The following is a 13,421-nucleotide window of genomic DNA, read 5'->3' on the forward strand; positions in this document are numbered from 1 at the left end:
GAACTGTTTTATGAAGCTACTTTGATGTATTATAAGCATAATGTGGTTGTTTTTTTTTTTTTCATGTATACTTACAGGCTATAGTTTTAAGGCCATTAAAATTATCTTCCTGAAATAATGTGGGTTGTATTTTATATAAAATATTAGTTCCAGTTTTTTTTTGTAAGTATACTTTTTTGTGCCACTCAACAAACTGCAAAAGGAACACATGTGGAGCCTTAGATTTCTTTCTTAATATTATTATTTTTTTTACCTCAAATCCTTTGTAGATGGGATATAAAAGCACATTGTATAACATAATAAAATATATGGAAAGGAACCACATGTTTTCCAAGTAGAAAGATGCATTTTAGTGATCTGTGTAATATGTTTATATCCACATGGCATACTTCTAATCATGGTTATTTACCTTACTGTTCTTCCAATTCCTGTGTCATATGTCAATTTTGATGCTTCCGTGAGAAGCCTGTCTCCTCTGGGTACAGCTTTTGTGGTTTTGAGTAGATAGGCTGAAAAAAAGCTCGAACCATGAAGATGCTCTATCTGTACGTTTAACTCTGAAGTTTTTTATAGAGGTTTTAGAGAATAAAATGGTCCTTTTCCTTTGCTACAGCTGTTTCTAAATCATACAGATGTATTTTGTTTTTGAAGTTTTTTTTTCCCACCCAAAAGCTGTGTGTATGCAGAGTGTATGCAAATCACTGCTACATAATGTAAGTTGCACAGTACAGTAAGATGCAGTGATACAGAGAACTGAGGGAAGAAACAAGCAACCTCTCCTCCCCTTCCATAGGAATAGCTTCTTTGTGGGGTTTGCCTCCCCTTGGAACTTCCTCATGCTCCGATACCATGTAATGTGTAATTGGATTGGAGCTCTTTCTGAATACTGTTTTCTTCTCTTGACAGCATGGGGTAACCTTGGAAATGTTCTCAAGAGCCAGAGCAAGATTTCTGAAGCTGAAAGCGCCTACAGAAATGCCTTGTACTACCGCAGCAACATGGCTGATATGCTCTATAATTTGTAAGTATGCGTGGCTTTCCTGGGGTTGGATCCTCTGCAAAACCTGTTGTGAATGTAGCTATTGATTTCCCTGCTGGAAATGGAGGTGATGCTAGCTGTTGCTTTGTAGTGATCATTTGATTAATAGTGGTCCTTAAGCTTTGGGGTGGACAGGATGTCTCCTTGGTCAATATGACTGTATGTTCTTTTATCATTATTCCGACTTAGAACAGGCAGACTTACAAATCTGATTCCTTAAAAAGAAACAAAATTCCCACACTGAACAAAGTGCAGATAAGTGAGCTTGGCACCAGTAGTGCTCCATCTGTTTCTGACTCTGCTAAAATACAGAGGTGTTACTTAGACTTAAAAAGGAAGTCTAAATAGCAGTGGGTGGGAGGAGTGGGTGTGAGCACTTCCTAGCATAAGTCCATATCTCTCAGTTAGCTCCTGAACTGTTAAAATAGCTAAATACTTTCTGGAGCAGTGGAGTGATTCGGTGGGTGTTCAGGGCTGCACCCTGCTCCCCGCTCAGCTCTACTCCCTTTCCAGCATTTGAGCACCCAGCAGCCTGGGCCCTCAGAATGGGGCTTTGCTGTGATATAGAGTCAGCCCCTTCATGCAGGACATGTCATGGAGAACAGAGTCCAGATAAGAGCTGTTCAGTGTGTAGTTGTGTAAACTGTATGGAAACACAATGCCAGAAGTACGTGCTATGGAACAAGTTGTACAAAAAAAAAGAATGCAAATACTAAACTTCCATATTAAAATAAATTAATAAATAAAATTCTGCCAAGAATAAGTCCACTTTAAAATGGCCATTTAAATTATCTGGAAATAAAGTTTACCAAGGAATCAGTTGCCCATTTCATTAGTTTGCCTTACAGGTAAACATACAGGAGATGTTTCTCTGTTTTTTCAATAAAATTTAGTGATACAATACCTATTCCAAAGTTGATATAGTAACTCAAAATTGGAATTTTTTTATTAACCGTACATTTAACACATACGTGCATGCACAACATTTTTTTCCTCTGCTGGGCAATGTTTGTCAAAATCATATTTTTAGGAACAAACTCTTTTCACTCATGTTTAAAGAAATAACTTTTGAATGCAGCAGGAGATTGTAGGAAAAAAAAAGTGAAAAGATTGATATTCCTGAACTTCTTATACACAGTTGGTTTGGGGGATGAAAATTATAACTTTTAAATTTTTTTTAATATGCCTATACAGAAATACCAGAGTAATAATAAGAAGGAGGGTTGGGCGATAAAGACAGGGGATATAAAAGAAATCAGACTTCGGTAGCTTGCTGTTCTGAGAGCAAACCATAATGTTCTGGCTTTGCATTCATTTACAAAACGTATGCCTACAAGCCTTCATTTATGTTAAATAGAAAACCTCTTGGAATTCTTCTGAGTTTGTGTAACAGGAATTTAACTAGAATGGTTTGACTATACAGGGCATGAAGTTACATACACATACACCTGAAAGTAAAGAAATTGTTTGCTATATGGTATGTATATACATTTGCATATGCAAGAAAATCTCTAATTCTTAATCTTTCTAACAGTATCCTGAATGTAATAGAATCCTCTTTCTTTCTTTTTTCACAAAAGCATGAGCTACAGAAACTGAAAAATCTTACATCATTATTTTTAATCTTTTTATTTATACAGTCTTGTTTTTTCTGTGTGTTTGTTACTTCCATATCCAGTATGGAAACGAAGTGGTAAATGGACTGGGCTTTGATGCAGTAAGACATCAATGTAATCCAGTATTTCAAGCTCAAACTCTGAAGAGCTTCCTTGCAAGTTCAGCCCTTCCTTGGCATGCGGTTATATGGGAGCCTTTTACAAAAATACTGTAATGGAAAACTACATCTTGCATGTGATTACAGGAGGACGGTTAGATTTACTGTTTCTGGGTTTTAGGATGCGGCTTTAAAACTAAAGCAGTCATTTAGTAGATTTTTAGAAAGAAAGCACTCTTACAGTGATTTCTGATTTGTGTGGTTTTGGCATAATGGATCCTAAGTCTATTTTAGCCTCGCATATTCTTTATTTTTTCTTAGCATTTATGCCCCAGTATTTAATACAAGTTAATTAGCACTTGCAGCAGTATTCATACACAGCAATAGCAAATCAAAGTGCTGTCTGATCGAGGAAGAAATTATTAAGGATTAACTCACAGTTTTCAGTGGGTAACGATCAAAGACAAACTACAGAAACAAAAGCATTTGATGATCTCAATTCTGTTTTTTCAAGACACCATTTTGTGGTAAAATGTACTGTTGACTTAGCAATTGTCTATTGATGTGTTAAAGCCTAGTGAATTTAGCAGGTTAGAGAAATGGCTGATTTTGGTAATACATTTTTATTTTCTGACTGTTAAACCTCTGCAGCTTTACAGCAGCTCTGAGTTGCAGCTTCTTTTGCCATTCAGGACAATTTAAGCTGTATGAATTTAGATTACATAATTACATAATCTCCCTTTGAACGCTTGCCTGATTCAGAATGTGTCATTTGCCATTTTGTTGAAATGTGGCAATTATGTAACCATAAATAAATTCCTGCATTTTTTAGAGAGCAGCAGACATATAGTAAAGACCATATAATAAGATGCTTAGTATGGAGGAGAATAAAAATAACACAAAGCATCACTCACATACATTATAGAGACTCACTAGATTCAGAAGATGAACAGGTTTTGACAAAATGTGATTCTCTAGAAAGGCCTGTTTTGTCTTGACTTTCCCGCTCTCGAGCAAACACCCAGGAAACTAAGTTCCAAGTTAATCTGCATCTTTAACTAAGAAATTATTTTTAATTTTATTTTAAAAATAGTGAAAAAGAAGAAAAGCAGTAATGTTAAGTTGATGGTTCATCATTCATTTAGATATGAGCTAAAATGCGTTCGTTCTGCTGACTTTTCTCAGGTCCAAATATGTAAAAGTGAAACTGCCTGGTAAACAGCCTATCCCAAGGGTATGATCTTTGGCTTGCAATTTTCGCATCCTGAATTCAGGCTGAGGACTTGAGTTCTTGTTTGGAAGGTTTTTTTTTTCTTTTCTAAAAGCCTCCTGAAAATCTCAAAAGGATTTTGGAGCTTGGCATCTCTGAAAGCAGTTGAGATTTTCATAATAATTTCAGAGCAGAAAGGATTTCAGCTCTAATTTTCTACTGTATGTGGAGATTGTATTAAAATGTGACTTTAATAAGGTAGTTTACACGTCAACATACATACCATGTGGCCTCCTGCCTGAGATAGCCCTGCAGGTAATTCTAACAGATCTCAAAACCAATTTCTGAAATCTATGTAACATTGCTGATTTCAACTAGATTTCAGAATGTGGTAAATCAGCATAAACGAAGATCTCTTTCCATGAGTTTGAGAAATCCATGTATTTTAATACTATGAAGTACCAAGGACAGAGCTATAGAAAAATATTTGCTCCTCCAAAGTAGGCAATGATCAGCAGATGAAAAATAAACTAGTTTTTTATGGCTTATTAACCTTTTATGGTTGTTGCCTAAAGCTCGGGGTTTCTTTTGCTTTGTTTAAAATTGTTGCTAATTACTGTCTAAAGTAAAATTGTTAATCAGTTAAAATACGGTTTATTGTTTATTTTTTCATTTGCATTCAGGCCAAGCTATGCTTAGAGTATGCTTTTGTCGTTATAGCAGTGATCTGTACTACCTTGAGTTTCTCAGAAGATTGAAGTACATTTGCAGTCTCATATAAGTGTTGAATATACCTTGGAAATTGTACTAGTTCATTTAAATGATGCATTTGGGGAGTGTACAGTGCCCCATAAAGAATAAATTGGCTCATCACCCCAAGTATCTTATTTTTGTTTCAGTGATACAGCTTTGTGTCTACAAGTTTATTGTTCAGATAATTTATTTGAATACATTCAAAGTACAACTTTCCGTAATAAAAGTTTAGTAACTTCAAGGTACTATGTGAATAAATGTGGATTTGCTTATTTATTATTTTTTTTTAGATTTTTGTTATCTAAAGTCTTCAGTAGTAACTGACATTAATAATTCTGTGAAGTCTCAGGTTATAGAAGAGTTTTGTGCATCCTCGGGTGAAATCTCCAGAAATCAATATGAAGTGAATTCTTGTTTGTTGTTCTTAGCCTACCTAACACTTGAAATTGTGTTTTGGTTTCTGCTTTTTTAAGGGTGCTGGCATGAAAATCTCCTTTGAGCTGTAAAAGTTGAAAATCCCAAAAAGCAAGCTAACTCCCTAACCAGTGTTGACCTGGAATTGAACCTTCACAGACAAAGTTGCTGTACTTCTTCTTCACATAGTAGGAAACAAGCCAAGGTTATGGTTCCTCTTCCTTGGTAGCACAGAAGCTTTTTACAATGCAGGATGTTGAGTTTAAAAGCAAAGAGGATGTATTACCATCCACTTTACTACTTGATCATTGCATTATCTGCTCAGAAAAAAGGCCTTGCTACAAACCTGTTTGGAATTAATCTGTACTTTGCCAGCACTCTTCACCTATCAGGGACAGCAGCTCAAATTTGTGTCTTTTTGTAACTGAAGCTCTCTGTATAAATTCTTGCTGTGTTGTGAGACTGTCTTTTGAGGTTGCACTCAAAGGTCAATTCAGTGACCAGTGGCATCATGCAGTGCAAATCTGCTGTGGGGCTTTTTTTGGGAACCTGTAATGAAAAATGAAGTACCGATATTTTTGTAAGGAGTATTGAGAGCTGAAATGCATTCAGTGACGTTCAATGGCATATTTCATTATTTGAAATTGAGATAGTTTGTGCATAAATTTTGTCCATTCTGTGGACACAGCAGCTCAGCTTCATTAGTACATTCCAGTAAATAAAGGGAGCCTACAGGGAATTTGGAGAGAGATTCTTTATCAGGAAGTGCAGTGAAAGGACAGGGAGTAATGGTGTTAAACTAAAAGGAGGTAGGTTTAGATTAGATATTCAGAATAAATTATTCTCTGCGAGGGACAGGTTGCCAGAGAAGCTATAGATGTACCATCCTGGGAAGTATTTAAGACCAGTTGTAGTGGGAGTTACCTCCGCCCATGACTGGAAAGTTGGAACTAGATGGCGTTTGGGGTCCCTTTTTACCCAAATCATTCTGAGTTTCTACAAAAGTTCCCTCTTGTAAGAGGTTCTGGCAAGCTGTCATCCCACAGTGCTTGCTGAGGCAGATGAGGGGTCAGACATCTTGTCTGCGTCGTGCTGGCACAGCTCACAACTGCTCAGCACCAAGAGCAGGGAGGGGAAAAGGCAGGAGCAATGCCACTCCTTGTCAAGGAGCATCCCTCTCTCTCTGTCCAGGCAGCAGGGCTTGTAGCAGTTGACATCATGGTGAAATGACGGCAACCCCCACTGAACTGATGCAGGAACAGAAGGAAGAACAGAACTATTTGCTGTCCAATTTACTTGTATTTGAAGAGCTTTTTCCTATAATTGGGAGAAAAAGACAGAATTCTTTCTGTGCTATCTGAAAGACTAGAGAGAGTTAGAGAGTTTTGTGGGTGATTGTTTTGTTTCTTTTTCTTTTTCTTTTTAATATTTTTTACTAGTATGGCTATGGTTTCTCTACTTGTTAAATTCTGCAGTGGAAATGGTCATTCTATGTTACTACCTACTGGATATGGATTATTATTGATTACAAAAAGTAGGATTTGTGTTCCATTTACGTATTTGCTAACAGGATGTTATTGAAAAACATTAAAGGTACTCTGTTTGCACTGTTCCTTAACGATTGGCTTTCTTATTAATGGAACCTAGTTGTGGACTGTTAAAAAAGGTTAGCAGTCATTTGGTTGAGTAGCTAAATGGCTTAATTGCTTAAAAGCAAGACAAAACAAAACAAAAAATTAATTAAGAAGCAGACTTACTGGCATCGTGTGCTTTGCTGTTGTATTTAACACTGCTATTTTTCTATCCATTAGTTTTGCAAATGACAGTAAAAGAGTTGGTTTAGACAAAGCACTTCTTTTTTTGCTGTACCTGGTCTGAAATTTTAATAGATATTTCACTAACATACATGTTTACCTTCATGACAGTTATGGTTCCTGTGTATTGTATGTACCTGGTTGCTATATGCCAGCTTTTGTAATTAAGGAATTCACTTTTTAAATGGAACAACTGGACTGCACCAGGAAGAAATTAATATGTAACTAGAGGAAAGCAGTAGGCTGTCCATTTGTATTTTGTGTCTGCTTTTCAGTCCCTGAAAATATTTTTTCCTATTAGTATTCAGTGACTCTATACCAAAAACGAGGCCAAGAAGGAAGACAGGAAGACTTTTTCAAATTGTTGGTCAAGGAAGATAGATGAAAGTTGGCAGCTTAAGGAATTCAGGATGCTTGCAGAGAAGAGCTAGTTTTGGGAAAGTGTTTTGCTTCACGAGTAAATTAGCAGCTCTTAATTACAGAAGTAATGTTCAGAATTTCTAGATGCTCAGAAGTTAACTTTTTTCTTTTTATTTTTCCTGCAACTAGACAAACAGGATTCTGAGATGCTTCCAAAGTTGGTGGGTGAGGTTTGCTACTGCTGCAAGTAGTCAGTTTGTAGCCTCCATTTCATAAGTGATTTGCACTCCACTGTAAATTTAGCTAGAAGCAATACACACACACACACAAAAAAAGCCCGCTGTAAGGATGTTCCAGAGTCTCACCGCTGCAATAGCTAAAACTTGTCTACTAATTCTTCCTGAATTAGTTCCTGGTCAATTTATATCCATTTACTTTGTGTCCCGTGGTTTAAGTAGCTTTTCCTTTTACAAGTAATTTCATCCTCATGTATTTTTAGAGAGAAAATGTATTCCTCCACAGCACTTTTTACTAAGTAAAAGGAGCCATTGACTCTTTTTTTCCCCCTCTCATCTGGTAGACTTCACATTTGTGCAATTGTGTGAGTAAACTTTCTTTGAACAAAAGTTGTATGTTTCAGTTAATGTTTTAACTTATGTGCCTTACAACTGGGAAGTGAACTGTACAGAAAAAAGAGCTTTGAAACTGCAAACTTGATGCAGCTTGTCCAGTGGTTTGCTGTTTTTTGGTTTTTTGTTTGTTTGTTTGTTTTTGGTTGGGTTTTTTTTTGGGGGGGTGGGGTATTTGGGGTTATGTTCTTTTATTTATTTACCTTGAGTATCCCTAGCAACTGTAGAAAGTTTATTAAAAAGTGTCAGAAGCCTTCACAACCTTCTGTACTCATCTGAGTTTACCAGTTGAGCTGACTCTCTTGTATCAAGCATCCTTATTGCAAAGACGTGTTTCCTTTGTTCATTCTTGTATAAGGAAAAAGGCAGGCTTTGTATCTCTGTAACTACTAAACATAAGTACATACTTAATGCATGCTTATTGTCCTGGTCTACCACTGGCTTTTGGTCAAAGCCCTGCACTGTACTTCCTCTTTTGTATTCTTTCTGTCCATTCCTTATTCCTCTGACAGCAACCTCTGAAGAGTAGTTATCATTTTAAAGTGTAAACAAAGTAATGGAATGGCATATCAAGAATGGAGCCATTCCTGGCAGAGGAGGAACTTCCATATGTGGCCATCTGTCCCAAATGCTGGGAGCTCTCGGAGACTCAGTGATGCCCACAAGGTGTGAGTTTCCACTGAGGGGCTTTATTCCTCTGCATCTAGAAACTGGTAATTCAGAGCAAACATTTTCTTTTGTCCCAACCTTCACTGTAGACAGAAGAAGTGGCAACATGAGATAAAATTTAACTTCCTCTTTTAAAAAATGTGGCCCAAACTTTTGAAAGATGTTTTCAATTTAACAAAGCATAATAATAAGCATTAAAAAAAATGTTTGATTGTGGAAATAGATAATTTTGCAAGTCAAATTACAAAGCTTTGGCTAAACATTTAATTCTTTTTTTTTTCCCCCCAATTAAAATGGAAATATGCATGCAGGAAGCTTTTCTTGAAAATTTGTCATTTTTTATAGACTCGTCATTCATCCATTATCACCATTCCATTCAGATGAATGGAAAGGAACTTATTTTTGTCTGAAAGATTTGAAAGCCAATAGAATAGGAAGCAGAGCCTCCATCTCCACTGCCATTTTCCAACTTTATCCCTAGCAATGAGATATGTGAGAAGGAAGGAAGGAAGGAAGGAAGGAAGGAGGGAATTGAGACTGCCAGAGTGGATCTGAACAAATGCAAAGCATTTCAAGGGTCATGGGCTTTCATTGTTACAGTCTGTGGGTCTCACTTCATCTGCCCCTCTCCATGCTCCTCTGTTCCTCAAGCACTTCTCCAACATGGCTCTGTACCACGAGGCCTACTCTTCAGGGACTGCTATAGGTAGTGGCTCCCCTAGCCCTCCTGCCCCACCATGGGCCTCTCCTGGGCTGCAGGTAGCTTCTGCTCCACGCCTGGAGCCACCTCCTGCCCTCCTCCTGCACTGACCTTAGAGGTTAGTGAGCATATTTATATGCCTGCATCATCCTGTTGGAGCTTAAAGCTAGGGAGGATCTGATTTTTCATCTGGGAAGTGAAATATATCTCTTTAGGTACGTCTCTTTAGATTCTTCGGTTAATTTTATTCAATGAAAATTGTATTTTTGAATTTTTCTTTGCAACTTTTCCTATCTTTGTTTAATCTGAAACTAGAACTAGAGGCTCATAAATCTAGTCAGCTTGTATTGTCAGAAGCCACAGGAAAAACCAGTGATCAATCAGGACTGATTTTACAAGGAGAGGAGGCAGTTTCATGCCTGATCAAGGTTTTTAGGTCATATCCATCCTTCTGTTTTATTTGAAATTAATGCAATTAATTCAATACTCAATCGTGCATCTAAGCAGCTTCTGCTTTTATATGTTTGTGAGAGAAAGAGAATGTCTGTTAGAGGAACAGATGTATTTTGTTTTGTTTTGTTTTTTAAAGTCTTCTGGAATAGAAGTATGGGAAAAAAAAACACCTCAAAGTTTAATAAATTAAGAGCGCAAGTACTAGAGCACATAGTGAACAGAGAAGATAAATTTGGTAATAATGATAAAGTGCTCTTAATCCAAAAAGCGTAAATGACATATACATACCGAGATAATTTATTGTGTTTGTGTTGACCAATTACTGTATTACTTTTCTTAATATGCAAAAGTGCTTATACTAGAAATAGGAATGTTAATATTCTAAGTCCCTTACTGACTAACCTGGGGCTAATGGGCAGATATTGTTGCAAACGTGAGGCTACATGATACAGATGGAGAGAGTATTTATATTCTTCCATTCTGTTAAATTCTGATCTGGTGATCAGAAGCAAACAACACTTTTTTTCTAACCCTGAAGTCTACTGGTTTGATTCAAAAAGTTTTCCTGGGACTTTGGAGGGAAAAAAGTTTTTCTGATTGGAAATGGACAATGGAAAAAGTCCAACCTCTTTGCAGTTTGAAAAGCTATTATCAGATAAAAGCATAGAGGATGGAGTGAAAGATACTGTAGGTTAGGAAAAATAAAAATGGAGATTATAACTCTCCATCCTCCACTTCCTAAAATAAATAGTTATGTTTATTCTTTTCTGAATACTTTGAGGTATATAAACAGAGTCATTTCCCACTGTATCGTGTCTGAGTCTGAGCTCTAAAATAACTAATTATTAAGGATTTTCTTATCTTTATCTAAGGCATTTGTGTGTACTTCTTCTGATCTTAAAACTTCAGGAACAGTGTAATGCTTTTAATGCTCATTTAAACAGTTGTGAATTCATGATTTCCACACCAGTAATTTCTCAGTACCTTCTCTGTGGCTTCTGTAATTTGTAATTCACGGGGATACTTGTCATAAAAGCTTTAATTAAAGCTCTTGAATTATGTAACTAACAGAACTAGAAGAATTAAGAATCATTTTGACACCTCTTCATTTATTAAATTTGTTCAGAGCAGAATGAAGAAAGGGAAAAAAATGGATGTAGATGCTTAGCCCTGTCTTGAATAATCTAGTGAAATTGCTCAGTGAGAACTGGTTGAGGTAATACATGAGAAATGGTATGAGGTTAATTTTCTTGTGCATTTGAAAAAGGTCTGCTTAATTCAAGTCAAGGAGAGAAAACAAACTAAACATGAGTGACTTAAAGGTTGCAGATAGCTCTACCATTCTCCAACCACTTGAAAAAATCAGTTTGTCAAATGAGTCAATGAATCTTCTTGTTTCTAAGCAAGCTGAAACTACTGGATGTAACAGCTTTGGTAAAGTCATATGACCATACCTTTTGTCTATGAATTAATCCTGTTTTCAGACAAAAAAAAAATTCCAATGGAACTGTTAGTAACGTGTGTGTTTACTTTATTTCCATCAGCTTATATATCTTTGTTACTGTAGTTTTGTTTTTAATATTTAGTATTTAATATTTATGTTTAATTTGATATGATGAGACCTAAATCTCAGTTTGAATGACCTTCTTCTCTTTTTCATCTGTATGTAGAGGATTACTACTTCAGGAAAACAACAGGTTTTCAGAGGCATTGCATTACTATAAACTGGCTATTGGTAGCAGACCCACATTAGCTTGTAAGTATTTCAGCTCTACAAGCTTGCATAATATTGATTAACATTTTAAAGTATATCTTCCTGCTCTTTAATAACACCTTTTTTTTAAGATTTGTTTCAGTCTGAAAGCAAATGGAGAAATTTCACCCTTTCCAGCTGAAAGCATTTTGTTTTACTGTGGTGAAATTTTACAGTGATTTAATTTACTGTGGTGAGGGGAAGAAGCAGATAGGGATTTAACAATGGACAGCACGGGTAGAACTTAAAATGCTTCTGATCTGGGATAGTTATCAGTAGATGTTTCTGCCCAAATTTATAGGCTCCTGTTGTCTCTTTTCTAGAGCCAGTCTCTGATTTTTATAGCACGTGGTGTGAGTGAATAATATAAATATTTTTTAAGTCTTTTAATTTTTCTTTTCTTACTTGGGAGAAAGGGAAATAATCCAAAAGCTGTTGCTCATGAACAGTTCCAAAATTAAGAAAATGTTTTTCAAGTGCTTTTTTTTTTTTTTTTGTAGGTGAAATATTGAATCTTCCACACGTATGTGTGTGTGAGTCTACACGTACATATGTATAGACATATGTATGTATTTTCATTAAAAAATAGCAAGTTTTCAACATTTCAAGCACTGATATCGTATGCTTGATAAAATCCTAATAAGAAGAATGACGTGGAGCACACAGCTTAACCAGTGTTCCCTTTTTTCTTTCCCTTTTCTCTTTCCTCAGTCTTTATAGCCTCTGTTCTCCTTTCCTTGCTTCTGAACGTTTACACTCTTACCTGTTCCTCTTTATAGCAATTGATCTATATTATACAAAAGCCAAATTAGATAATAACAGGATCTCTTTCTGATATTACTTTAAAAATATTTCTTTCCATCTTCACAGCTGCCTATTTAAATACTGGCATCATCCTGATGAACCAAGGGAAGACGGAGGAAGCCAGGAGGACATTCCTAAAATGCTCAGAGATCCCCGATGAAAATTTGAAAGATCCTCATGCTCATAAAAGCTCTGTTACTAGTTGTCTTTATAATTTAGGAAAACTTTTTCATGAACAAGGAAACTATGAGGTAACACTCCAGGTTTATCTGCAATATCATACACAAAGACTGCTTCCTTCCAGACTGTCACAACACAGGCATTAACTGACTGAATTTCACCAAATCATGATTAGTGTTCTTTGCAGAGAGTATTTATTCTCTACAACCATGGGTGGGAAGATGTTAATTTGCAGTGTGATCTTCTGGTGTCAGAATCAGTACTATCAATGATCACATCTGATTATGTGCTAATTCATTCTTTTTGACTTTTTTGCTACTGCTTGAAAAAGAATTAGGCTGCTACAGACCAGCTGACTTAATGTGTACCATTTTTTTACTTCAAAATAGTCTGTCCATCTTTAGTTATTAAAATGCATTAATGTTTGCTACTGAATCTCCAAGAATGAAACTTATTTGGAACAATTCAAAGCTTCAGTGATTAGAAACGTCCCAGTATGTTATGTATGCTAAAACCCCAGTGCTATTTTGAGATAATTTGGCCTATGTGCTACAGTAAGTTGAATTTTTTATAGGTAGATGCACATGGAACCCAACACATCCTATCTCATTTACACGTGCACGTGTGACAGATGAGATTCCTCTCCATTCTCCCCAGGAAATTATTAAAAGCGGTTATTTGCTTGAGTTTTCACCTCTTGCAGTATTTGAAAGAAAGACATTCTCTTTGCATTACCAAGGATGCTTCAGGACAGGAGTTGCACATGGTTTTGATCCATATAACTCTTTCTGACTGTGACAGCTAACTTGATTGTTAAGATTAGACATTCTCTAACTCTGTGGATTCTCTATCATCTGACTGCTGAATCCAGCTCTGTCAGATGGCAGTTACTAATTGGTTAAAACACAGGCGCAGACAGCTAATACATC

At 36.2% G+C, this 13,421-nt stretch overlaps 1 protein-coding gene across 4 annotated transcripts in view; it reads left to right on the top strand.

Moving 5' to 3' along the window:
* TMTC2 (transmembrane and tetratricopeptide repeat containing 2) overlaps positions 1-13,421 on the top strand; it is a 246,172-nt gene that overhangs the window by 164,985 nt on the left and 67,766 nt on the right. For all 4 annotated transcript variants that reach the window (XM_021385304.1, XM_021385301.1, XM_021385302.1 and 1 more), the window contains 3 exons: positions 907-1,021; positions 11,426-11,511; positions 12,379-12,563. In XM_021385304.1, the coding sequence (XP_021240979.1) occupies positions 907-1,021; positions 11,426-11,511; positions 12,379-12,563 (386 nt within the window). The remainder of the gene's footprint in view (positions 1-906; positions 1,022-11,425; positions 11,512-12,378; positions 12,564-13,421) is intronic.

Source organism: Numida meleagris, chromosome 1, assembly GCF_002078875.1.
Source record: "Numida meleagris isolate 19003 breed g44 Domestic line chromosome 1, NumMel1.0, whole genome shotgun sequence".
Classification (NCBI taxonomy): domain Eukaryota; kingdom Metazoa; phylum Chordata; class Aves; order Galliformes; family Numididae; genus Numida; species Numida meleagris.